A 27,027-nucleotide genomic window follows, 5' to 3' on the forward strand; every position below is an offset into this window, starting at 1 on the left:
GGCAAGCACACACATACACACACACACACACACACACACACACACACACACGTACACAAGCATGCAGTATGTATAGTCTCTGTAATGAAGCTGTTACAGTATGTGTTTCAGAGGGAGAGCAATAACTAATAGGTTGATTTAATAAAGTCCTATTGTATTATGTGTTTCAGAAGGGGAGCAGGAGGAGCAGTGGCTCCAGGATGCAGGTCTGTCCACTCTGATAAGACAGCAACAGCAGAGACCAGACAGAGACCGGGAACAGGACAGGAAGGACCAGGATGTTGACCAGGCCATCCTACTGTCCACTCTGACCCGTACGCAGGCCGCAGCCGTCCAGAGGAGGCTCGATTCCTACACCCTGTCCCTGAGGAAGAGGAACAAACCCCCGCCGCGCGACGTCAGGGATGTCTTTAGCGTCTCACCCTCCTCTATCGCTCAGGTCAGACTGACCACTTACTTTCATACTGATACGGAACAGCCAGGAGGTTGTCCTCACTGTGTGACATGTTGTTTGGTACTGGCTCTGTTCAATCAAGGTGCAATCAATCCATAGCTTTTCTGTTTCCTGTGATAACAAAATGGATTTCCTGTACAAGCAGCTGAAACAAAACAAATACACACATATACAATTCTATGAATGCTTTCAGCCTTTTATTCTTTGATTTTGCACCAGCAGCCACTGCTGAGTCAAGTAGACATCAACAAACATGAAAAAATGCTAAACACCTTAGAGAATCTCTTTTGTTAAACAGTCTAATTCATTCATTCCTCAGGTGTCCATTCTCAAAGCAGCAGAACAGTTCTAACTGACTCTATTAAGAAAGACAGTTGACCTATCAGAATAAAGGGAAATCACGTCTCTGAGCAGCCCCGAGATGGGAATAGAACTGCTGTTCCTCTGATCATATCAGTTATTTAACACTAGAAAACACCTCTTCTCTCTCCCTGCTCCCATTCATCTGACAGTGAAATGATGCAAAAGGACAGCTAGGACCACAATGGAAATAAGTGTTGTATAATGCTCTCATGTGTTATTCTCTCTGGGATTTGTATTTTCTTAACTGTAGGCCACAATCATATATATAAAAAACAACAACATCAAATCAACTGGTACAGTAGCTTGTCAACCCCATTGGTAGACTTGTTTCTGATTGATGCCTTCTATCCTCCCCATGCAGACGCCTCTACCAGAGTCTCAAGACCCTGAGCCTATAGAACCTAGCGCATCTATATCATCTATACCAGAGGACAGCATGGACACTATCAACAAGACCCTACTACAAGGTATCAGCTAGCTCCACATTTCTACTCTGCATCCTTTGTTCTAATTGGTTCAGATTAATCCTGAACACTCTCTCCCCAGACCAGCTGGCCTTGCTAGTCATAATAAACTAAACTTAATTTAAGATCACCTTTGGGATCAGCATGCATTGAGCGAACATTTACTTGTGTTTTATTACCTCAGATATCTCCATTATGCTAACCATTATGACTACTATGAGGCACACTATTATTTAGGGCGGCAGGTAGCCTAGCGGTTAGAGCGTTGGGTCAGTAGCTGAAAGGTTGATTGTTCGAATACCCGAGCTGACAAGGTTAAAAATCTGTCGATGTACCTTTGAGCATGGCACTTAACCCTAATTTGCTTCAGGGGCGTCATACTATTATGGCTGACCCTGTAAAACAACACATTTCACTGCACCTATCCGGTGTATGTCATTTCAAATCCAATTTTATTTGTCACATGCGCCGAATACAACAGGTGTAAATGCTTACTTACAAGCCCTTAACCAACAATGCAGTTTTAAGAAAAAATAAGACTTAAGAAAATGTTTACTAAATAAACGAAAGTATAAAAAATAAATTAATAAATAACACAATAAAATAACAATAACGAGGCTATATACAGGGGGTACCGGTACCGAGTCAATGTGCGGGGGTACAGGTTAGTTAAGGTAAAATGTACATGTAGGTAGGGGTAAAGTGACTATGCGTAGATAATAAACAGTGAGTAGCAGCAGCATTAAAAAAAAGGGGAGGGGGGGTTCAAATCAAATCAAATCAAATGTTATTTGCCACATGCGCCGAATACAACAGGTGTAGACATTACCATGAAATGCTTACTTACAGCCCTTAACCAACAATGCATTTATTTTTTAATAAATAAGTAAAATAAAACAACAACAACAAAAAAGTGTTGAGAAAAAAAGAGCAGAAGTAAAATAAAATAACAGTATGGAGGCTATATACAGGGGGGTACCGGTGCAGAGTCAATGTGCAGGGGCACCGGCTAGTTGAGGTAGTTGAGGTAATATGTACATGTGGGTAGAGTTTAAGTGACTATGCATAAATAATTAACAGAGTAGCAGCAGCGTAAAAAGATGGGGTGGGGGGGGCAGTGCAAATAGTCCGGGTAGCCATGATTAGCTGTTCAGGAGTTATGGCTTGGGGATAGAAGCTTTTGAGAAGCCTTTTGGACCTAGACTTGGCACTCTGGTACCGCTTGCCATGCGGTAGCAGAGAGAACAGTCTATGACTAGGGTGGCTGGAGTCTTTGACAATTTTGAGGGCCTTCCTCTGACACCGCCTGGTATAGAGGTCCTGGATGGCAGGAAGCTTGGCCCCAGTGATGTACTGGGCCATATGCACTACCCTCTGTAGTGTCTTGCGGTCGGAGGCCGAGCAGTTGCCATACCAGGCGGTGATGCAACCAGTCAGGATGCTCTCGATGGTGCAGCTGTAGAACGGCCAGGTCTCTGACCTCCTCCCTATAGGCTGTCTCATCGTTGTCGCTGATCAGGTCTACCACTGTCGTGTCGTCGGCAAACTTAATGATGGTGTTTGAGTCGTGCCTGGCCATGCAGTCATGGGTGAACAGGGAGTATTGGAGGGGACTGAGCACGCACCCCTGAGGGGCCCCCGTGTTGAGGATCAGTGTGGCAGATGTGTTGTTACCTACCCTTACCACCTGGGGGCGGCCAGTCAGGAAGTCCAGGATCCAGTTGCAGAGGGAGGTGTTTAGTCCCAGGATCCTAAGCTTAGTGATGAGCTTTGAGGGCACTATGGTGTTGAACGCTGAGCAGTAGTCAATGAATAGCATTCTCACGTAGGTGTTCCTCTTGTCCAGGTGGGAAAGGGCAGTGTGGAGTGCAATAGAGATTGCATCATCTGTGGAACTGTTGGGGCGGTATGCAAATTGGAGTGGGTCTAGGGTTTCTGGGATAATGGTGTTGATGTGAGCCATGACCAGCCTTTCAAAGCACTTCATGGCTACAGATGTTAGTGCTACGGGTCGGTAGTCATTTAGGCAGGTTATCTTAGTGTCCTTGGGCACGGGGACTATGGTGGTCTGCTTGAAACATGTTGGTATTACAGACTCAGTCAGGGACATGTTAAAAATTTCAGTGAAGACACTTGCCAGTTGGTCAGCACATGCTCGGAGTACACGTCCTGGTAATCCGTCTGTGAATGTTGACCTGCTTAAAAGTCTTACTCAAATCGGCTACGGAGAGCGTGATCACATAGTCATCTGGAACAGCTGGTGCTCTCATGCATGCTTCAGTGTTGCTTGCCTCAAAGCGACCATAGAAGTCGTTTAGCTCGTCTGGTAGGCTTGTGTCACTGGGCAGCTCGCGGCTGTGCTTCCCTTTGTAGTCTGTAATAGTTTTCAAGCCCTGCCACATCAGACGAGCGTCAGAGCCGGTGTAGTACGATTAAATCTTAGTCCTGTATTGACTCTTTGCCTGTTTGATGGTTCGTCGGAGGGCATAGTGGGATTTCTTATAAGCGTCCGGGTTAGAGTCCCGCTCCTTGAAAGCGGCAGCTCTACCCTTTAGCTCAGTGCGGATGTTGCCTGTAATCCATGGCTTCTAGTTGGGGTATGTACATACGGTCACTGTGGGGACGACGTCATCGATGCACTTATTGATGAAGCCAGTGACTGATGTGGTGTACTCCTCAATGCTATCTGAAGAATCCCGGAACATGTTCCAGTCTGTGCTAGCAAAACAGTCCTGTATCTTAGCATCTGCGTCATCTGACCACTTTTTTATTAACCGAGTCACTGGTGATTCCTGCTTTAGTTTTTGCTTATAAGCAGGAATCAGGAGGATAGAGTTATGGTCAGATTTGCCAAATGGAGGGCGAGGGAGAGCTTTGTATGCGTCTCTGTGTGTGGAGTAAAGGTGGTCTAGAGTTTTTTTTCCTCTGGTTGCACATTTAACATGATGGTAGAACGGATTTAAGTTTCCCTGCATTAAAGTCCCCGGCCACTAGGAGCGCTGCCTCTGGATGAGCGTTTTCCTGTTTACTTATGGCCTTATACAGCTCATTCAGTGCAATCTTAATGCCAGTATTGGTTTGTGGTGGTAAATAGACAGCTATGAAAAATATAGATGAAAACTCTCTTGGTAAATAGTGTGGTCTACAGCTTATCATAAGATACTCTACCTCAGGTGAGCAAAACCTAGAGACTTCCTTAGTATTTGATTTTGTGCACTAGCTGTTGTTTACAAATATACACAGACCGCCACCCCTTGTCTTACCGGAGTCAGCCGTTCTATCCTGCCGATGTAGTGTATAGCCCGTCAGCTGTATCTTGTCCATGTCGTCGTTCAGCCACGACTTGGTGAAACATAAGATATTACCGTTTTTAATGTCCTGTTGGTAGAATAACCGTAATCGTAGGTCATCTAATTTATTTTCAAATTATTGAACATTGGCTAATAGGATTGATGGAAGAGGCAGTTTACTCGCTCGCCGTCGGATCCTTACAAGGCACCCCGACCTACGTCCACGATATCTCTGTCTCTTTCTCCTGCGAATGACAGGGATTTGGGCCTTGTCGGGTGTCTGTAGGATATCCTTTGCGTCCGACTCATTTAAGAAAAAATCTTCGTCCAATACGAGGTGAGTAATCGCTGTCCTGATATCCAGAAGTTATTTTTGGTTATAAGAGACGATGGCAGAAACATTATGTACAGAATAAATGACAAATAACGCGAAAAAACACACATAATAGTACAATTGGTTAGAGGGCTGTAAACATGCAAATAGTCCGGGTAGTCATTTGGTATTTTACTAGGATCCTCATTAGCGGTTGCAAAAGCAGCAGATTCTCTTCCTGGGGTCCACACAAAACATGAAACATGACTTAATACAGAACATTAATAGACAAGAACAGCTCAAGGACAGAACTACATACATTTTTTGTTAAAGGCACACGTAGCCTACATATCAATACATACACACAAACTATCTAGGTCAAATAGGGGAGAGGCGTTGTGCTGTGAGGTGTTGCTTTATCTGTTTTTTGAAACCAGGTTTGCTGTTTATTTGTGCAATATGAGATGGAACGGAGTTCCATGCAATAATGGCTCTATATAATGCATGTCTGGTGGGGGTAAGTGTGTGTGTCAGAGCTGTGTGTAAGTTGACTATGCAAAATATTTGCGATTTTCAACACATTAATGTTTCTTATAAAAAGATGTGATGCAGTCAGTCTCTCCTCAACTCTTAGTCAAGAGAGACTGGCATGCATAGTATTTATATAAGCCCTCTGATTACAATGAAGAGCAAGACGTGCCGCTCTGTTTTGGGCCAGCTGCAGCTTAACTAGGTCTTTCCTTGCTGCACTGGACCACACGACTGGACAATAATCAAGATTAGACTAAACTAGAGCCTGCAGAACTTGCTTTTTGGAGTGTGGTGTCAAAAAAGCAGAGCATCTCTTTATTATGGACAGACCTCTCCCCATCTTTACAACCATTGAATCTATATGTTTTGACCATGATAGTTTACAATCTAAGGTAATGCCAAGTAATTTAGTCTCCTCAATTTGTTCAACAGCCACACAATTCATTACCATATTCAGTTGAGGTCTAGAACTTAGGGAATGATTTGTACCAAATACAATGCTCTTAGTTTTAGAGATGTTCTGGACCAGTTTATTAGTGGCCACCCATTCCAAAACAGACTGCAACTCTTTAAGGGTTTCAATGACTTCATTAGCTGTGGTTGCTGATGCGTATATGGTTGAATCATCAGCATACATGGACACACATGCTGTGTTTAATGCCAGTGGCAGGTCATTGGTAAAAATAGAAAAGAGTAGAGGGCCTAGAGAGCTGCCCTGTGGTACACCACACTTTACATGTTTGACATTAGAGAAGCTTCCATTAAAGAAAATCCTTTGAGTTCTATTCGATAGATAGCTCTGAATCCACGATATGGCAGAGGTTGAAAAGCCATAACACATAAGTTATGGTCAATAATATCAAAGGCTGCACTGAAATCTAACAGTACAGCTCCCACAATCTTCTTATTATCAATTTCTTCAGTCATTTGATTAACTGTTCAGCAGTCTTATGGCTATGTGACATTAAAACATATTTATATATTTTTTACACTATCATTAACACATCAACGTGTGTGTTTGCCAGAGCTCAGCTTGGAGCAACAGCAACAGCATGGAGGAGCTCCTAAAGAGGATATCTTCATCACAGACGTCGCATACTGTGAACAGGCGGCCATCTTGTTGAAACAGGCCATGCTGCCACAGATACAGAACAACGACCGGAAGAGGAAGGAGGACGGCACACTACCTGTAAGACTCTCTCTCTCTCTCTCTCTCTCTCTCGCTCTCTCTCTTTCTATCTCTCGGTGCAACTTCCTCGCACTTTCTCTATCTTCACACACTGGTGTCGCCTTACATCATTGAAAGCACTGAAACTCACACCGAAAAACAATTCTCGGGTTAATCCCCCTGTACAGTATGTTAGATAAGTGTTATGACCTGTATTAGAATGAAGGATTTAGTATAGGACAAAGAAAGGATGGTTTTATGTACATCTTCACTTCTAAGTACATGTTTGTCTTCCTCACGCAGAGCTTGAAGGGAAACGAGGTGAGACACCTCACTCCTAATATCATAGAACCGGGGTTACATTAAGTAACCTTAAATTCTGTTTAAAATACTTGTTTGTTGTCTCACTATGGGGATATAGCCAACTCCTGTAGTGCTCATATACTCTCCGAAGCCAAGTCTAGACAGGATCAACCCTTAGAAGTCCTGACACTAAGCACCATGTGCATTAACAAGGGCGCAGTGACGTTGTCCCAGCTGGTACTCGATGTCGGACCCTCCAGGCCCTCTAGGTTTGGACGCCATCGCTCACGATTGGCCGGCAACGACACTTTGTGTTCCCACCATTTCCCCTGATCACAGCTACACTGGACAGGGTCATTTTGAAAGGCCACTGGCTGCTCCTGATAGCCCCATACTGGCCAAGACTTGGTCCAGCCTCCTGTTGATTAAATTACATTTTTACCCTCATCAATCAACACACTACCCCATAATGACAAAGCAAATTGTATCAAATTTATTACAAATAAAAAACAGAGACCTTATTTACATAAGTATTCAGACCCTTTGCTATGAGACTCGAAATTGAGCTTAGGTGCATCCTGTTTCCATTGATCATCCTTGAGATGTTTCTACAACTTGAAACGGAGTCCACCTGAGGTAAATTCAAATGATTGGACATGATTTGGAAAGGCACACACCTGTCTATGTAAAGTCCCACAGTTGACAGTGCATGTCAGAGTAAAAAATCAAGCCATGAGGTCGAAGGAATTGTCCGTAGAGCTCCGAGACAGGATTGTGTCGAGGCACAGATCTGGGGAAGGGTACCAAAAAAATTCTGCAGCATTGAAGGTCCCCAAGAACACGGTGTCCTCCATCATTCTTAAATGGAAGAAGTTTGGAACCTCCAAGACTCTTCCTAGAGCTGGACGCCCGGCCAAACTGAGCAATCGGGGGAGAAGGGCCTTGGTCAGGGAGGTGACCAAGATCCCGATGGCCAATCTGACAGAGCTCCAGAGTTCCTCTGTGGAGATGGGAGAACCTTCCAGAAGGTCAACCATCTCTGCAACACTCCACCAATCAGGCCTTTATGGTAGAGTGGCTAGATGGATGTCACTCCTCAGGAAAAAGCACATGACAGCCCGCTTGGAGTTTGCCAAAAGGCACCTAAAGACTCTCAGACCATGAGAAACAAGATTCTCTGGTCTGATTAAACCAAGATTGAACTCTTTAGCCTGAATGCCAAGTGTCACGTCTGGAGGAAACCTGGCACCATCCCTACGGTGAAGCGTGGTGGCGGCATCATGCTGTGGGGATGTTTTTCAGTGGCAGGGACAGGGAGACTAGTCAGGATCGAGGGAAAGAGAGATCCTTGATGAAAACCTACTCCGGAGTGCTCAGGACCACAGACTTGGGTGAAGGTTCACCTTCCAACAGGACAACGACCCTAAGCACACAGCCAAGACAACGCAGGAGTAGGCCCAGCCAGAGCCTGGACTTGAACCCAATCTAACATCTCTAGAGAGACCTGAAAATAGCTGTGCAGCAACGCTCCCCATCTAACCTGACAGAGCTTGAGAGGATCTGCAGAGAAGAATGGGAGAAACTCCCCAAATACAGGTGTGCCAAGCTTGTAGTGTCATACCCAAGAAGACTCGAGGCTGTAATCGCTGCCAAAGGTGCTTCAAAAAAGTACTGTGTAAAGGGTCTGAATACTTATGTAAATGTGTTATTTAAGTTCTAGTTTTTTATACATCTGCTTTGTCATTATGGGGTATTGTTTGTAGAATGATGAGGGAAAACAACTATTTTATCGATTTTAGAATTAAGGCTGTAACGTAACAAAATGTGGAAAAAGTGAAGGGGTCTGAATACTTTCCGAATGCACTGTATTTGGCCGCAATTTCGGCGTGCCATGACGATGGCCCGGAGGGACCCATGGGTGGCCACCCATTGCTCTCCAAGTTTATGAAGTGAGTTAGACGTCTGCATCCAGCGAAGGACCGTTCGGTGCCAAACTGGAACCTTGACGTGGTGCTGGCAGCACTTGTTAGGCCACCCTTCAAGCCCCTGGCGTTAGCGTCTTTGAAGCACCTATCCATGAAGGTGGCATTCCTGTTGGCTATTACCTCCACTAAGATGGTTAGTGAACTTTATGCTCTTTCAGTGAGCGCTGAATGTTTCTGAATGGGTGCAGGCAGGGGGAGTGTTATCCTCCGGCCTAACCCCTCTTTCTTGCCAAAGGTCCTGTCTGACAGACATGTGAATTGGCTCTCACATTTGTCCGCATATGCACCTCCCATGGCTGCGAGTGGGCTGGGTTTTTCCCCAAGTGTGCTGTGCCCGTTGAGGGCACTAGACACTTATGTTACACGGACTAAGACAATATGACAGTCGGATCAGCTGTTCGTGTGTTATGGTCAGAGTTCTGGGGAAGAGCCTATCGAAACAGAGACTCTCACATTGGATTGTGGACATTATTACTACAGCATATCAGCTGGCTGGCCGGCCTTTGCCGTCTGCTGTGGTGGCATATTCTACTAGAGGAGTAGCTACATCATGGGCCCTGCTCCAAGGAGTTCCCCTTGATGAAATCTGCACCTCGGCTAGTTGGGCGTCGGCTATCACTTTTGCTAGGTACTATTGAGTCAATGTTGCTGCCGCCAACCAGGTCGGGACGGCCATGTTGGGTGTTGCCTCCACTTCCCTGGAGGGGGATGGAGGGACACAGCAACCAAGACTGCCCTGAGCTCAGTCCTACGGGATTTTACTCTTGTCTGGCCATGCCTAGTTCACCGATTTAATCTGGTATTGTGATACGATATTGCAGTGATCAAATATAGTGCTACATAACAAAGGTTACGTATGTAACCACGGTTATGTGAGCTATTGGATCACTCCAATCGTCTTGTCAGTGATCTACGGCGCCTCGAAAAAAAACATGAGGTGGGAGTAATACGGCAGCAGCTATTTAACGGGGTCAGTCGCAGCACTACCTGGTACACGGGACTAATATGAAATTCTTACTCGGAATGTATCCTGCCGAGCGAAAGGATACCATTTTGGATTGATCCAATAGCTCACATTACCGTGGTTACATACGTAACCTTTGTTACCTGGGTTAAGCGTGTGCTAGATGACGCTAAGCCATGAGATTCTCGTAATTGGTTTTAGCTAGCGAGTAGTCCCCCAGTGGGTTACTATTCTAGCTATAGCTAGCACCGTGTTAGCCGAGGAGAACCGTGTTGCTCTTCGGTCTGGAGAGCCTCTTTTGACCATTGTATTGTGCGGTGTAACTGGTCAGTTTAGCCGTCGGTAGCTAGAAAATCCAGGAATTCTAGTGCTTGGCTTAGTTCGCCGAGTACGGGGAAAGCAGTAGCCATAACTCTGGGAGAGATGGTTCTGTTAGCCGGGTTATACTGTACATGTGCTACTCAAAGCCTGACCGTGGGGTCCGTACAGCTCAACAAACTAGTAGGAGCCTAGTAGCTAAACACCTCACTGTAGTTAGCTCTTTGTTAGCCGTAGAGCACCGTGTTGCTCTACAGGCTGAAAATCTCCCATGACTGCAGTACTGAGAGGCAAAACAGGTCAGCATAGCCAGCGAAGTTGCTGGTAAGCTAAACGAGCGGAAGTAATGCTACCCAGTTTAGCTAGGAAGAGCTAGCTCTGAGCGTGTACTGGTCAACGTTCTGTGGAGCTAGTCCTGGCGTTAGCTAACTAGTGTTCACCCTGTAGGTTAGTAGTCTAGCCATTGCTAGTACACTGCTAGCTGAAGACAAAGTGTGTGGCGTAAGTTTTTGGTGAGCTAGCTGGTTAGCTTCGCGTTGTAGCGTGGGCTAACTGAGCTCCAGAAGTCGACACAGATGGAATGTGTGTCCCTCCCTGACATGAAAGACCCACACTGGCAAGACGCTGGTCTTGTCCTGTGCAGGGGTAGAGGTAGCCATAGCGCCGGTATGGAAACCCGGGCTATGCGTGTGCTGTTCGATGTTAAGCTGTGCAGCTAACTAGTCCTGTTGTAAGGTAGCTAGTGTTCACCCAGTGGGTTAGCAGCCTAGCTATAACAAACACACAGCTAGCTGAAGAGAATATGCATTCTTCTTTAGCTAGCTAGGTTAGCTTAGAGTGTGGCTAACCAAATCTCGAAAGTATCTTTCCTTTCTTCCATCTCAGTGGGAATAAGCAGCACAAAGCAGGTAGCTTAGTGGGCTGGTAGGGCAAGAGTTAGCCGTGTGGCACTAGCTGAGCCAGATACTGAGAAGTAGCTTTCGACGAGAAGCTGCTGTCCTAAGCTCAGTGAAGTCCTTGACGGCCCACCTGTGAACAGGTTAGCAGGAAAGCAGTGGTCCATGTCGATGTTGAGGAGAGTTTTAGAGGATCTAATCGAGTCCGTGAGGAAGATGAAAGAAGTGAAGATGGGAGCGGACTACGGCCCAGTATATGGGAAGTGGAGTGGTCCACTATTGGCCGTCTACGACAGACGACTTGTGATGGGATCTTCCTGAGACAACCCCCCTACGATGCATTACCCATAGTGAGACACCGAAGGAGCAATTCAAATAGAACACGTTAAGTAAACACACAAGGCCAACCATTTCTTTGTTTTCATTTTTTGAGTTATAGGCATTCCATACAGAGACAGAAAGGGAAAAATGAAGAGATGTTTAACAAAAACAAACTGTTGTTTCTGATCCCTTGCTTATATTATCCCCCCCACACACATACAGAGGATGATCTGCCCTCAGTGTCGTCTGGGTGTGACTCGTATCCAGGACCTGTCCAATCAGGACATGAAGAAGGTTCGTCAGCTGGCCCTCATCGACATGACAGCGCTCTGCGACCTGCTGGAGCTCGACGTGAAGAGACACAAAACTTGCAAGAGGAAGATACTAGGTATGTGAACTCCCTGTAACATGACATGCACACCACATGCCTCTCCTGTCTCTGCTGCTAAACGCATGTGTCAAGCCCTGGGAGAATGCAAAGTTGTATAGGGTTGCTATGCTAACCTCTCTCTCGCTCTCTCTCGTTCAAAGAGAGCACCCTGTTTGGGGTTCCCCTGGCCACGCTGTTGGAGAATGATCAGAAAGTCAAGCCCACTGCCACCACTCCTCTTATCCTGCAGGCGGTAAGCTAAACAGCTTTAGTTAACATCATCCCATTTCTAGTATCTACTGTATATTGAAAACCTATGCAAGAGCATGATGACCTGCATGAATGCTGTTGCTCTTAGGTTTATTTATATTTCTCTCTCTCCTCTATAGCTGCTCTCTTTTCTGGAGAAGAGAGGAGTAGACTCAGAAGGCATTCTGCGGGTTCCAGGTTCTCAGTCCAGAATCAAGGTGAGATCATTTCAGGATGAACAGACACTTTTTTCACACTCATTCATATCCTCCCTGTCCCTTTCTTGGCCATGGCATATTTTGAGTGTTCATATGGAAGGAAGGAATATGACTGAGAAAATAGCACACATAACTATACCTATTGTTTACTGAATGTTATCTGTTTTGTCCCATGTTTTTATTAGAAGCTGCAGCAGGATCTGGAGCAGAACTTCTACAGTGGAGGATTCAGTTGGGAAGAGGTCAGCCCTAACGATGCTGCAGCGTTAGTGAAGAAGTTTATCAGAGAACTGCCTTCTCCACTGCTCACCACAGAGCACCTCAACACATTCAGCGCTGTCAGGGGTGAGCCAGAGCAACAACAAACCATACACCATATTATTCCTCTCATGCAAGGAATTTCATACACAAGACATCAACTACATGTGCACCAACCCGTGCTGATTCATCGGTCATGAGTTGGTCGGAGTAACACGCTCATTATTATGTGGCCTGTGATTACTCAGGCAGTCACAGACCTGCATGCTGTGCATATAGCATAGCTAAGTGTCTGAGTGTCATTACTGTATCGACAGCAGAATATAACCCTGCATGCTCAGTCACGCAACCCATAGTGTGCATAGTCATAACTATCTAAGCATTTAGCATAATTACCTAAGTCGTTATTACTGTATCGATAGCGGAATATAAAAACTCTTATCTCTTATTAAAGGTCTAAGAGAAGATAAACAACTCGATAGCCGTTAAGCTGTTCTAATGTAATGTGCTAATAATGCAATCGCTCCCTGTACCATTTAATGTCATTAAAGAAATAATGAAATGATAGACGACAATAATAAATAACGATCTGATTGATGATGACTAGCTAGGCCTATAGCTTGTGAGGTGAATCTTTATCATTTTTAGACACCTCTTCTTCTGCAGATCAGGTCGTTGTTGAGCTAAAGGAGAGAAAATTAGTGTTCAGTTCAGATCTATTTCTTTAAAAAATATATATTTTAAGGTCTACTCTGAGTTTATTGAACAGATAGAGAGAGAGGATAACTGTGGGGATGGATAGAGATTGTGCTAAATGGCAGTAGGCCAGATTCAAACCTATGCTGACACTGCATGTGTGCCGGAAGCTGCGTCATTACCCAGAGACCAGCCAGGCCACAGTTCAGATCTACATTATTTCTATGGTTAATTCACAATCAGCCTTTCTGTTGATTATTTTGTGTATTGTTTTATACATACATTCCTGTGTGTTCAGTTCATTCACACCTTGTCCGCTGTTTGCTCTACAGCAGGGTTCTTCAATTCCGGGCCTGGAGGGCCGAAACACTTCTGTTTTTTTATTTCTACCTGGTAGTTAATTGCACTCACCTGGTGTACCAGGTCTGAATTAGCCCCTGATTAGAAGGAGAGGATGAAAAACAAAGGTGTTTCGGCCCTCCAGGACCGGAATTGAAGAACCCTGCTCTACAGAAATAGCATACTGATAGTAATTCTCTGTCCTCTCCTATCCAGACATCCCTGAGCTGAAACAGAAGCTACATGTTCTGAACCTTCTCATCCTTCTTCTGCCTGAACCCAACAGAAACACACTAAAGGTATGTTGATGGATTTCAAACTGAGGAAGCGCTATAGAGATTTGTTCATACAGTCAACTCCTAATACAGTGAGTGAAAAAAGTATTTGATCACCTGCTGATTTTGTACGTTTGCCCACTGACAAAGAAATGATCAGTCTATAATTCTAATGGTAGGTTTATTTGAACAGTGAGAGACAGAATAACAACAAAAAAATCCAGAAAAACGCATGTCAAAAATGTTATAAATTGATTTGCATTTTAATGAGGGAAATAAGTATTTGACCCCCTCTCAATCAGAAAGATTTCTGGCTCCCAGGTGTCTTTTATACAGGTAACGAGCTGAGATTAGGAGCACACTCTTAAAGGGAGTGCTCCTAATCTCAGTGTGTTACCTGTATAAAAGACACCTGTCCACAGAAGCAATCAATCAATCAGATACCAAACTCTCCACCATGGCCAAGACCAAAGAGCTCTCTAAGGATGTCAGGGACAAGATTGTAGACCTACACAAGGCTGGAATGGGCTACAAGACCATCGCCAAGCAGCTTGGTGAGAAGGTGACTACAGTTGATGCGATTATTCGCAAATGGAAGAAACACAAAATAACTGTCAATCTCCCTCGGCCTGGGGCTCCATGCAAGATCTCACCTCGTGGAATTGCAATGATCATGAGAACGGTGAGGAATCAGCCCAGAACTACACGGGAGGATCTTGTCAATGATCTCAAGGCAGCTGGGACCATAGTCACCAAGAATACAATTGGTAACACACTACGCCGTGAAGGACTGAAATCCTGCAGCGCCCGCAAGGTCCCCTGCTCAAGAAAGCACATATACATGCCCGTCTGAAGTTTGCCAATGAATATCTGAATGATTCAGAGGAGAACTGGGTGAAAGTGTTGTGGTCAGATGAGACCAAAATTGAGCTCTTTGGCATCAACTCAACTCGCCGTGTTTGGAGGAGGAGGAATGCTGCCTATGACCCCAAGAACACCATCCCCACCGTCAAACATGGAGGTGGAAACATTATGCTTTGGGGGTGTTTTTCTGCTAAGAGGACAGGACAACTTCACCGCATCAAATGGACGATGGACGGGGCCATGTACCGTCAAATCTTGGGTGAGAACCTCCTTCCCTCAGCCAGGCATTGAAAACGTCTGACCTCTGTGATTGCCAACAATGGTTTTGCCACCAAGTACTAAGTCATGTTTTGCAGAGGGGTCAAATACTTATTTCCCTCATTAAAATGCAAATCAATTTATAACATTTTTGACATGCGTTTTTCTGGATTGTTTTGTTGTTATTCTGTCTCTCACTGTTCAAATAAGCCTACCATTAAAATTATAGACTGATTGTCATTGGGCAAATGTACAAAATCAGCAGGCGATCAAATACTTTTTTCCCTCACTGTAAATACAATGGCTCGGGACTGGGATTACATGCACTGAACCAGATAATTTATTTGAATTTGAGGTGGCTACTAAAGGGTTTAGTAGATAGTAGGCTTACGTTGTTCCGTGAGGTACCCAGATGTCTATAGTGATGCAATTTAAATGGCATGCACATCTTAAACCTCCACACTTACAGTGCCTTCAGAAAGTATTCACACTTGTTGACTTTATCCCATAAAAATTGTGTTATAGCCTGAATTTAAAATTGATTAAATTGAGATTTGTTTTGTCACTGGCCTACACACAATACCCCATAATGTCAAAGTGGAATTATGTTTTTAGAAATGTTTACACAAAGAAAAAAAATGAAAAGCTGAAATGTCTTGAGTCAATAACTATTCAATCGTTTTGTTATGGCAAGCCTAAATAAATTCAGGAGTAACAAGTCACATTTGCTTAACAAGTTGCACCAACATGGATTAACTGTTAAACTGGGTTAAATCAAGGTTTAACTATTAATCTTGTTGCACCAAATTTTAAACCTAGGTTTTAAATTAATCCTAGTTAAATTAAATCCTTCCTCTAATCTAAATGTAGTTTTCACTTTAAACCTAGATTAATTTTAATTCTGTTGCTCAAAAAAATAGATATATATACAGTGGGGGAAAAAAGTATTTAGTCAGCCACCAATTGTGCAAGTTCTCCCACTTAAAAAGATGAGAGAGGCCTGTAATTTTCATCATAGGTACACGTCAACTATGACAGACAAAATGAGAAAAAAAATTCCAGAACATTACATTGTAGGATTTTTAATGAATTTATTTGCAAATGATGGTGGAAAATAAGTATTTGGTCAATAACAAAAGTTTCTCAATACTTTGTTATATACCCTTTGTTGGCAATGACACAGGTCAAATGTTTTCTGTAAGTCTTCACAAACTGTTGCTGGTATTTTGGCCCATTCCTCCATGCAGATCTCCATTAGAGCAGTGATGTTTTGGGGCTGTCGCTGGGCAACACGGACTTTTAACTCCCTCCAAAGATTTTTATCCAAAGCGACTTACAGTCATGCGTGCATAAATCTTTTGTGTATGGGTGGTCCCAGGGATCGAACCCACTACCTTGGCATTACAAGCGCCGTGCTCTACCAGCTGAGCTACAGAGGACCACAACAACATTGTAGTTACTCCACAATACTAACCTAATTGACAGAGTGAAAAGCAGGAAGCCTGTACAGAATAAAAAATATTCCAAAACATGCATCCTGTTTGCAACAAGGCACTAAGGTAATATTGCAGAAAAGGTGGCAAAGCAATTAACTTTTTGTCCTGAATATAAAGTGTTATGTTTGGGGCAAATCCAATACAACACTTTACTGAGTACCACTCTCCATATTTTCAAGCATAGTGGTGTCTGCATCATGTTATGGGTATGCTTGTAATCGTTAAGGACTGGGGAGTTTTTTAGGATGAAAAATAAATGGAATGGAGCTAAGCACAGGCAAAATCCTAGAGGAAAATCTGGTTCAGTCTGCTTTCAACCATGCACTGGGAGTTGAATTCACCTTTCAGCAGGACAATAACCTAAAACACAAGGCCAAATCTACACTGAACTTGCTTACCAAGAAGACAGTGAATGTTCCTGAGTGGCCGTGTTAGTTTTGACTCAAATCTACTTGAAAGTCTATGGCAAGACTTGAAAATGGTTATCTAGGAATGATCAATAACCAATTTGACAGCGCTTGAAGAATTTTGAAAAGAATAATGGGCAAATGTTTCACAATCCAGGTGTGGAAAGCTCTTAGAGACTTACCCAGAAAGACTCACAGCTGTAATCGCTGCCAAAGGTGCTTCTACAAAGTATTGACTCAGGGGTGTGAATACTTATGTAAATGAGATATTTATGTATTTCATTTTCAATAAATTTGCATAAATTACTAAAAACATGTTTTCACTTTGTCATTATGGGGTATTGTGTGTAGATGGGGGCTAATAAAAATAAAATAAAAAAAGTTTCTCCATTTGGAATTCAGGCTGTAACACAACAAAATGTGGAATAAGTCAAGGTTTATGAATACTTTCTGATGCCACTGTACATAACATAATGTAGGAGGGGCATTAATGATGTGTCATGTCTTGCTGTAACTGTGCGTGAACTCCTCCGCGTATGGCATGAGAGGGCACTCTGTTTCTAGCTTATATTTAACACATTCACATAACTAGTCCCCTTTTAGCTGACACATTTAATGGATGACTCAAAATATCTGATCCAATTTAAAGTATAAAAGTCTGTTAGGCTCCTGCCTTGATGGTTTAAAAAATGTGTGAACATTGTTTTCTTTGTTAGAATTATAAGAAGGGGGAGAAGTGTATATCAGACAAAAAAACATCTCCATATGTCTCTATCACCATTCAAGTCAACCATATCAATCGCAACAACAACAAAATATCAACGTTGACAGGCTCTGTTGGAGTTTCTGAGTAAGGTGGTGTCCAGAGAGAGGAGGAACCGTATGAACCTGTGGGCCGTGTCCACCATCATGGCCCCTAACCTGTTCCTCCACAAAGCCATGCCCTCCCGCCTCACTGACGGGGGGCCAGGGGTCGAGAAGGGACAGGCCGAGAAGGCTGCTGACATCATGAGGCTCCTCATACGCTACCAGGACCTGCTCTGGACCGTAAGTTAAAGACCTCCAGGCTCTACCACCAACATCTACCAAAACACAACATTCAAGTATCTTTTTAATCTTCTTCCTCCTTAGCATCTAGGGTGAGTGGTAGATTCACGTTACACAACTCACACTTACTGTAAACAAAATGCCGTCAAACAGCTGAACCGGGTGAATTAAAGAAATTGCTTCTTCCTTTTAGATCCCTAACTTCGTGATGAGCCAGGTGCGTAAACTGAATGAGAACCGTAACCGGAGGTACCAGTTCTACGACCGACGCATCAAGAACCTGCTGAGGAAAATACACCAGGACAGCAAGGACAAACCTGACAAGAACTCAGAGGTAGGCTCTTAACTGGCCAGGATGTTTGTTGTGGATTTGGTTGGGAGAAGAAGACCCTAGGTCACTTGTAAATTAGATCTTTAATCTCAACGAAGGTCACTCATATAAAGGATGTGAATAAAATAAGCAGAAGATTGTATGTGGCTCTGGATTTCTCTGCTAAATGATGCAAATATTATTATCCCCTCCCTCATCTCCCCCACCAGCCGTGTCGTACAGTGAAGATCCAGGTGGGAGATCTGATGAGCAGCACCATGGAGGTGCAGGTGAACATCAACTCCAGGGCTTCAGACCTGCTGGCTCAGTTCCACAGGCACCTCTGCAGCTCCGACAACACCAAGAGGTACATTACACTACAATCAATCAATCAAATGTATTTAGTACAAAGCCCTATAGACCAACACACAGTTTTTCCCGACTACGTCAGCTGACCAGGGAAAACTCTGCCCTAGTGATGACCTCTAAGCAGAGGACTATAGAAAACTAATGCTTCAGAAATACTGCATTGCCTATTTACCGGGTAGAAATGGAAGTTGTGAAAGTGTTTAACAGAATAACAGAATAAATTGCATGTCTGTCTGTTCTTTATCACAGGAACGGTTCAGTAAATGGTTCGGGATCCTACCCGGACTGTGCCATCTATGAAGTGGGAGGAAATATCGGTAGGTACCACAGCACAAACCTTCGCTCCGTAGTGAGACTATTTACCAGACCTGGCTTGAGTGCTTTCTTTCTTTCTATTGGTTCAATTGCAACAGGCAAGCTCAATCAAGCACAGCTAAATACATTATTTAAAATAGCATTTGAATCCAGGTTTGCTATCTTCTCAGGCTGTAACTTGTGTTGTTGTTTTTATCGCACTGCTTTGCTTTATCTTGGCCAGGTCGCAGTTGTAAATGAGAACTTGTTCTCAACTGGCTTACCTGGTTAAATAAAGGTTAAATAAAATCAATAAAGGCTGAGAGCCACATTAAAAGGTTACATAAGTGACTCTGACATTTGCACGTCTTTCTGCTCTTTGAACTGATTAAGCTGGCCAGGTCTTATGCAATGAACTGGAGAGAGAGAGAGGGGAAAGACAGAGAGGGTGGGGGGAGAGCGAGCCATCTGTGTGCATCTGCAGTTATCGGAGCAGACAAATGCTTACACATGTAGCTACTGTACGATACTGTGCTCTCACAGACCCAACCACTCATACACACTGTTTCCTTAATCATTCACATTCACATTCACACACTTGCACCAGGTGCAATGTTGGCACCTGGTTTGTCAGTAAAGCCGAGAACACTGTTTCAAACTGTTTTCAACATCTCTCTTGCAGAAGAGATTTTATCTCAATGAGAGGAACCTGTATAAATCTGTCCATCAGTATGGATTCAGCCTTGTGTTGATCTGTTCTGTCCCGTAGGTGAACACTGCCTAGACCCAGAGACCCATCTCCTGGACCTGTGCAACACCAACCCCAGTGGGGAGTGGGTCATCAAACTGAAACCCCTGGTCACCACCAGGGGGCTGCACCAATAAGAGACAGCCGCAGGCAAAGGGAGAGACCAGTAGGGGGCTTCAAGAGCCAGCCAGAGGAGGAGGGAGACCAGGAGGAGGAGAGGAGGAAGATGCTGCTGCTGTTAAAAAACAAACCACCTCAAGACTGAGCCCTCTCTCCCCCTTTCCTTTTCCCAATGCAGGGGAGACCAGACTAGGTGGAGCAAAGCAGAGATAGACAGAGAGGGAGAGCTACTGCTCAAAAACACTCCACCTTCAGATGGAGGAGAGGCTTTGGCTGCTTCTTGACTTGTCAGCTCTCAGCCAATCACCTCCCAGCGTCCGCAGGAGCCCAGATGGGGATCTGATGCACCGCTGGCTACGACAGCAGCCGCCGAGTCTCTCTCACTCTCTCTTTCTTTTTTTGTATCTCCATTCTTTCTGCTCAGACATTTGATCACAAAAGGAATGGGAGAGTGAGGGGGACAGTCAAAGACTCTAATGAGCTGATAGCCCCATGTCATGTCCCCTGTGTATGACTTTGGCTCTGTTCTTTCTGGGGCCTTTGGGCCCTGTCCCTGCAGACTCTATAAGAGCCCTAATCAGAGTAGAGGACAGAGATCCTTCTTCTCTTTAAGGGATCAAAGGTCAGCCTTTAATACATTACTACTGGACCTCTAAAGGGAACGGTTGTTTAATAACAGAGAGTGAAGCTGGTCTTCGTTTCTGTTTTCTCATTTTTGTTTTTGATGAACGAAGGATTTTAAGTATTGAATCTGGCGATGGATTGATTGACTATTTATAATTGATTGGATGTGTCTATCTGTATGTACGTGTATGTAGTCATGAATGTTGTCCTTTGAAATGAATAGGTATGTTTGTTGCTGAAATAGTAACATAACAGTCATGTAAGCTCATCCAGTCTTTTTGGGGACTTTTACAGTGGTCTTGCTCTTGTACAGTACCTTTGTTGATGAGCTGTATTTTGATGCACCTCCGCATCCCTCTTTTTCTATTTCTATTACCCATTTGTCCTCAGTTCCTCTTGAAAATACATTTCGTATATGAAATCTATTAATAGTGTTTACACGTTTTGATGATGCTCAGATGTTACAAACAGTATGCACCACCATCAGTGGAGGCTGCTGAGGGAAGGTTGACTCATGATAATGGCTGGAAAGGAACGAATGGAATGGCATCAAACACATGGAACCCATTTATGTCACTCCAGCCATTACCACCAGCCTGTCCTCCCCAATTAAGGTGCCACCAACCTCCTGTGACCACCATGTACATTATCTTCTACATGACAACCTACCATGAGTGGGGTCTGAAATTATTGACACCCTTGATAAAGATTAGCAAAAATGACTGTATAAAAATAAATTATTCAAATACTGAGCTATATTGTATGGTAAAAAAATAGGGAAATTATTTTATACTAATACAATTGCTTTTAGAAAGAGATTTTGTTTACAAATAATATAATTCTCAAAAAATATGGGGTAAAAATGAGTGACACCCGTTTTCAATACCTTTCAATACCTTGCGAAGATAACGGCACTGAGCCTTTTTCTAAAATGTTTTATGAGTTGGAGAACACATTGGGAGGGATCTTAGACCAGTCCTTCATATAGAATCCTTCCAGATCCTTGATATACTTCATCTGAGCTCATGGACTGCCATCTTTAATTGAAACCACAGGTTTTCAATGCGTTTCAAATGTTGATTTTGTGGCCAATTAACCATTTATTAGTAGATGTTGATGTGTGCTTGGGGTTATTCTCTTGCTGGACGATCCACTTCCGGCCACATTTCAGCCTCCTTTTTATTTTATTTTTATTTCACCTTTATTTAACCAGGTAAACCAGTTGAGAACAAGTTCTCATTTACAACTGCGACCTGGCCCTCTGCCTCCTAGCAGAGGCAACCAAGTTTTGGCTAAAATGTCCTGGTACTGGGTAAAGTCCATGATGCCGTTGAACTTAACAAGGGCCCCAGGACCAGTGGAAGCAAATAACCCCATAATATCAAAGATCCACCACCATATTTTACAGTAGGTGCAGTGCCTTCGGAAAGTATTCAACCCCCTTGACTTTTTTCCACATTTTGTTGAGTTACAAAGTGGAATTAAAATAGATGTAATTTTATATAATTTTTTTACGATCTACACAAAATACTCTAACGTCAAAGTGGAAGAAAAATTCTAAAAAATAAAATGTAATGTATGAAAAATGTGTCCTCATTAGATAATTATTCAACCCCCTGAGTCAATCCATGTTAGAAACACCTTTGTCAGCAATTACAGATGTGAGTCTTTTGGGGGTAATTACAGATGTGCAAGAGCGTTGCACACCTGGGTTGTACAATATTTGCCCATCATTCTTTAAAAAATTATTCAAGCTCTGTCAAGTTGGTTGTTGATCATTGCTAGACAACCATTTTCAAGACTTGCCATAGATTTTCAAGCAAATTTAAATCCAAACTGAAACAAGGCCACTCTTGGTAAGCAACTCCAGTGTAGATTTGGCCTTGTGTTTTAAGTTATTGTCCTGCTGAAAGGTGAATTAGTCTCCCAGTGTCTGCTGGAAAGCAGACTGAACCAAGTTTTCCTCTAGGATTTGCTCTATTTCATTTATTTTTATCCCAAAAATAATTCCCTAGTCCTTGCCGATGACAAGCATACCCATAACATGATGCTGCCACCACTATGCTTGAAAATATGAGTGGTACTCAGTAATGTGTTGTGTTGGATTTGCCCCAAACATAATGCTTTGTATTCAGGACAAAAAGTTAATTTCTTTGCCACATTTTTTGCAGTATGACTTTAGTGCCTTATTGCAAACAGGATGCATGTTTTGGAATATTTTGATTCTGTACAGGCTTCCTTCTTTTCACTCTGTCATTTAGGTTAGTATTGTGGAGTAACTACAATGTTGTCGATCCATCCTCAGTTTTCTCCTATCACAGCCATTAAACTCTAACTGTTTTAAAGTCAACATTGGCCTCATGGAAAAATCTCTGAGCGGTTTCCTTCCTCTCTGGCAACTGAGTTAGGAAGGACGCCTGTATCTTTGTAGTGAATGGATGTATTGATACACCATCCAAAGCCTAAAAATAACACCATGCTTAAGGGAATGTTTTTTTTTCATTTATCAATCGTGTCCTTCTTTGCGAGGCATTGGAAAACCTCCCTGGCAGTGCCGACTCTAGCCTATTGGGGGCCCTAAGCGAGATTGGTAAAAATCTAAAAATTGTTAGCTGACATGGCTAATCGAGTGACTGTCACTGACTGATAAAACAAGAGAAAAACTGCTGATGCACAACCAAATGTTGAACTTGCACCTTGTATATTCTACTATTTTAACTCTCAACAGTAAGTTTAGACCCCGACTGAGTTTCTAAAATATAGATATATATTTATTTTTGGGTTGGGGGCCCCCTAGCGGCCGGGGCCCTAGGCGACCGCTTATGTTGCTTATGCCTGGGGCCGGCCCTGGTCTTTCTGGGGAAATTCACTACTCACTGAGGGAACTTACAGATAATTGTATGTGGGGTACAGAGATGAGGTAGTCATTCATAAATCATGCACACAGTGCAACCTATGTGATTTTTTTTTAAAGCAAGTTTGTACTTCTGAACATATTTAGGCTTGCCATAACAAAGGGGTTGACTACTTATTGACTCAAGACATTTCAGCTTTTCATTTTTTATTAATTAGTTTATAAAAATCTAAAAACACAATTACACTGACATTATAGGTTATTGTGTGTTGATTTGTGACAAATGATTAATCTCAATTTAATACATTTTAAATTCAGGCTGTAACACAACAGAATGATGAACAAGTCAAGGGGGTTGAATACTTTCTGAAGACACTATATGGGATTATTTTCTGCTCATGCGTTCTCATTTCAACGCCAAACCCACCACTTGTGTGCGTGGCCAAAGAGCTCTATTTTCATGTCATCCAACAAATGTAAATGTCTGGAATTTGCTAAACCGCATTGGCACTTGGATTGGAACCGGTGCTTTGGTCAGATGACATGAAAATAGAGCTCTTTGGCCATGCACACAAGTGGTGGGTTTGGCGTCGAAATGAGAATGCATGAGCAGAAATAACTTGGGCGGAAGTGGATCTTCCAGCAAGACAATAACAAGTACATATCAAAATCCACAAATAAATTGTTAATTGGCCACAAAATTAACATTTTGCAATGGCCATCTCAGTTTCCGGACTTGAAACCCATTGAAAACCTGTGGTTTGAATTGAAGAGGGCAGTCCATAAGTGCAGACAAAGGATATCAATGATCTGGAAGGATTCTGTATGGAAGAATGATCCTTCCCAATGTGTTCTTCAACTCATAAAACATTTTAGAAAAAGGCTCAGTGCTGTTATCCTCGCAAAGTGAGGTATTGAAAACAGGGGTGTCAACATTTACCCCTACCTTTTTCAACAAACAAAAAAATACTTCTTAAACCAAACCTCTTTCTCTAAGCAATTGTATTAGTATAAAATAATATCATTTCCCTTTTTTTTTTGTATACAAAGTAGCTCAGTATTTGAATTACTTATTTTACACAGTCATTTTTGCTAATCTTTATCAAGGGTGTCAATAATTTCGGACCCCACTCTTCTCAGACATTATGCACCACCACATACAGTATACACAGTTTAAAATGCTTACACATGCTCAAACACACACGCTCAAACAAACTATATAGATCTAATCTCAGTCACAGAAAGTAATTGTTCTATACAGAGCCAGAGCCACAGAGGAGTCACTTATTCTGTTTGATAAAGAGAAGGGTAATAAATGGGTGTGATATGGATGTCTGTGGGTGTGTTGAGTGCCCCAGCACAAAGCACTGATGGAACACACACACAAAGCAGTGATGGAGCAGGCCTTCTGCTGACATTAATCAGTGGAACTAGGTCACCTTTAAAGCTCTGTTATTCTCAGGGGAACTAGTGACACTATACAACCCAGATACCCCAGCCCAGGCCAGAACACATGGATATGTGTACATACTGTACACACATGCATACTCAATGCACACACACAAAATCAGCTGAACAACAAACTGGGTCACGTATGTGGAGTACTGATGCATGTTCTCTCTATATTGTATTGTTCAATGGCCAATTCTGTGTCTTTTCTTTAGGGTGTAATGTAATTCAAGCCCTTAAAACAGTGTAATGCAAGTGCTATGATGACCACTTGTGTGACAAGCATCTAAGAGATCGACATGAGAAATAGCACATGAAAAAAGAAATGGAAATAAAGTTATTTTACTTTAAAAACCTGAGTAGATGTGTTTTGAGAATGTCTTCAATGAATGGACTTAGCTTTGTAATAATCAATTTACTATCATTATCTTCTAAATCATGACAACCTACCATGGGGTCTGAAATTATTGACACCCTTGATAAAGATTAGCAAAAATGACTGTATAAAATAAATAATTCAAATACTGAGCTATATTGTATGCAATTAAAGGAGGAAATTGTATTATTTTATACTAATACAATTTCTCAGAGAAAGAGATTTTGTCTAACAAGTAATCTTTTTTTTCTTAAAAAGTTAGGGGTAAAAAATATTGACACCCCTGTTTTTAATACCTTTCAATGCCTCACCTTGAGAGGATAATGGCACTGAGCCTTTTTCTAAAATGTTTTATGAGTTGGAGAACACAATGGGAGGGATCTTAGACCATTCCTCCGTACTTAATCCTTCCAGATCTTTGATATACTTTGTCTTCGCTTATCGACTGCCCTCTACAATTCAAACCACAGGTTTTCAATGGGTTTAATGTCCGGAGACTGAGATGGCCATTGCAAAATGTTTATTTTTTGTTTTTGATGTGTGCTTGGGGTTATAGTCTTGCTGGAAGATCCACTTGCGATCAAGTTTCAGCCTCTGGCGGAGGCAACCAGGTTTTTTGGCTAAAATGTCAACCACAATATTTTACAGTAGGTAAGGGGTTCTTTTCTGCTCATGCGTTCTCATTTTGACGCCAAACCCACCACTGGTCTGCGTGGCCTAGGAGCTCAATTTTCATGTAATTTGACCAAAGCACTGGTTCCAATCCAAGTGTCACTGCTGTTTAGCAAACTCCAGGCGTTTACATTTGTTGGATGACATGAAAATAGAGCTGTGTGGCCACTCACACCAGTGGTCGGTTTGGCATCGAAATTAGTACGCATGAACAGAAGAGAACCCCATACCTACTGTTGTCACGACTTCCGCCGAGGCTGCCTCCCCTCCTTGTTCGGGCAGGTGTCGGCGTTCGTCGTCACCGGCTTACTAGCTACTGCCGATCCCATTCTCATCACTCCACTTGTCATGTCTTGTCTTGTCAATCACACACACCTGGTGCTCATTCCCCTAATTAGTATGTGTATAAGTGTTCCCTCTGTTCCCCTTGTCTTTGTGAGTGATTGTTTCATTGTGAGAGCGAGTAGCTTGGTTGAGCTACTCTTCCATTTGTTATTGCCAAGGTGGAATATTTCCCTTGTGATAGTTTCGTTTTGACGCTTGGTGCGTTTTATTTATGTAAACGGAATAAACTCTGGACTTCGGTGTTTTACCTCCTGCGCCTGACTCCTTCATTCAGACCTCATCACAGAATCACTCACCCGCTGAATGGAGTCAGCAGGAGAAGACCGCATGCCTGGAGTTGTGGCAAGGGTCCAGGAGCATTCCTTGATTCTGGCCAGCTTGGGGGAAGCGATGGATCGGGTTCTTCAGGTAGTACAATGCCTGGAGAAGAGAGGACCCGATCTATCGAGACCAGCTGGTCAACCGGATCCAGCCACCTACACCCCAGCCCCTGGAGGGATCCAGATATCCCGGCCACCGGCGTTTGATGGGACGGCAGCACGATGTAAGGGATTTCTACTCCAACTCGCTTATATCTGGATCCCTCCAGGGGCTGGGGTGTATGTGGCTGGATCCGGTTGACCAGCTGGTCTCGATAGATCGGGTCCTCTCTTCTATCACTTTTTTGATTATTGAGTCTCCTGCTTACCTTGTAGTCTTAGGTATTCTGTGGTTAGCCCTTCACAACCCCTATTTTTCATGGCCGCAGAGGGTTCTTACGGGTGGTCGCGTGAGTGTCCGGGTAGGTGTCTAGGTGTTTCCGTTGGTGCGACCACGGTGGAAAGTCCAGACAGTAACCCCACCTTGCGCATTCCCCCTGAATACCATGATCTGGCGCTCGCGTTTTCCAAGACGCAAGCAACTAAATTACCACCTCATTGAGAGGGGGATTGCGCGATAAACCTTCGGGTAGATGCTGTACCTCCCAGGAGTCATGTATATCCCCTGTCGCAGGCTGAAACGGAGGCTATGGAAACACC

General features: G+C 43.2%; 1 protein-coding gene across 3 annotated transcripts in view; it reads left to right on the forward strand.

Moving 5' to 3' along the window:
• LOC121578323 (rho GTPase-activating protein 40) overlaps positions 1 to 20,737 on the forward strand; it is a 37,237-nt gene extending 16,500 nt beyond the window's left edge. For all 3 annotated transcript variants that reach the window (XM_041892634.1, XM_041892633.2, XM_041892632.1), the window contains exons 3-15: positions 171 to 439; positions 1,179 to 1,284; positions 6,441 to 6,604; positions 11,593 to 11,758; positions 11,902 to 11,993; positions 12,130 to 12,207; positions 12,393 to 12,552; positions 13,717 to 13,799; positions 17,632 to 17,847; positions 18,041 to 18,181; positions 18,388 to 18,524; positions 18,776 to 18,843; positions 19,590 to 20,737. In XM_041892634.1, coding sequence (XP_041748568.1) covers positions 171 to 439; positions 1,179 to 1,284; positions 6,441 to 6,604; positions 11,593 to 11,758; positions 11,902 to 11,993; positions 12,130 to 12,207; positions 12,393 to 12,552; positions 13,717 to 13,799; positions 17,632 to 17,847; positions 18,041 to 18,181; positions 18,388 to 18,524; positions 18,776 to 18,843; positions 19,590 to 19,705 — 1,796 coding nt within the window. In that variant the 3' untranslated portion in view covers positions 19,706 to 20,737. The remainder of the gene's footprint in view (positions 1 to 170; positions 440 to 1,178; positions 1,285 to 6,440; positions 6,605 to 11,592; positions 11,759 to 11,901; positions 11,994 to 12,129; positions 12,208 to 12,392; positions 12,553 to 13,716; positions 13,800 to 17,631; positions 17,848 to 18,040; positions 18,182 to 18,387; positions 18,525 to 18,775; positions 18,844 to 19,589) is intronic.
• The last annotated feature ends 6,290 nt before the right edge of the window (positions 20,738 to 27,027 follow it).

Source organism: Coregonus clupeaformis, chromosome 12 (genome assembly GCF_020615455.1).
Source record: "Coregonus clupeaformis isolate EN_2021a chromosome 12, ASM2061545v1, whole genome shotgun sequence".
In the NCBI taxonomy this organism is placed as follows: Eukaryota; Metazoa; Chordata; class Actinopteri; order Salmoniformes; family Salmonidae; genus Coregonus; species Coregonus clupeaformis.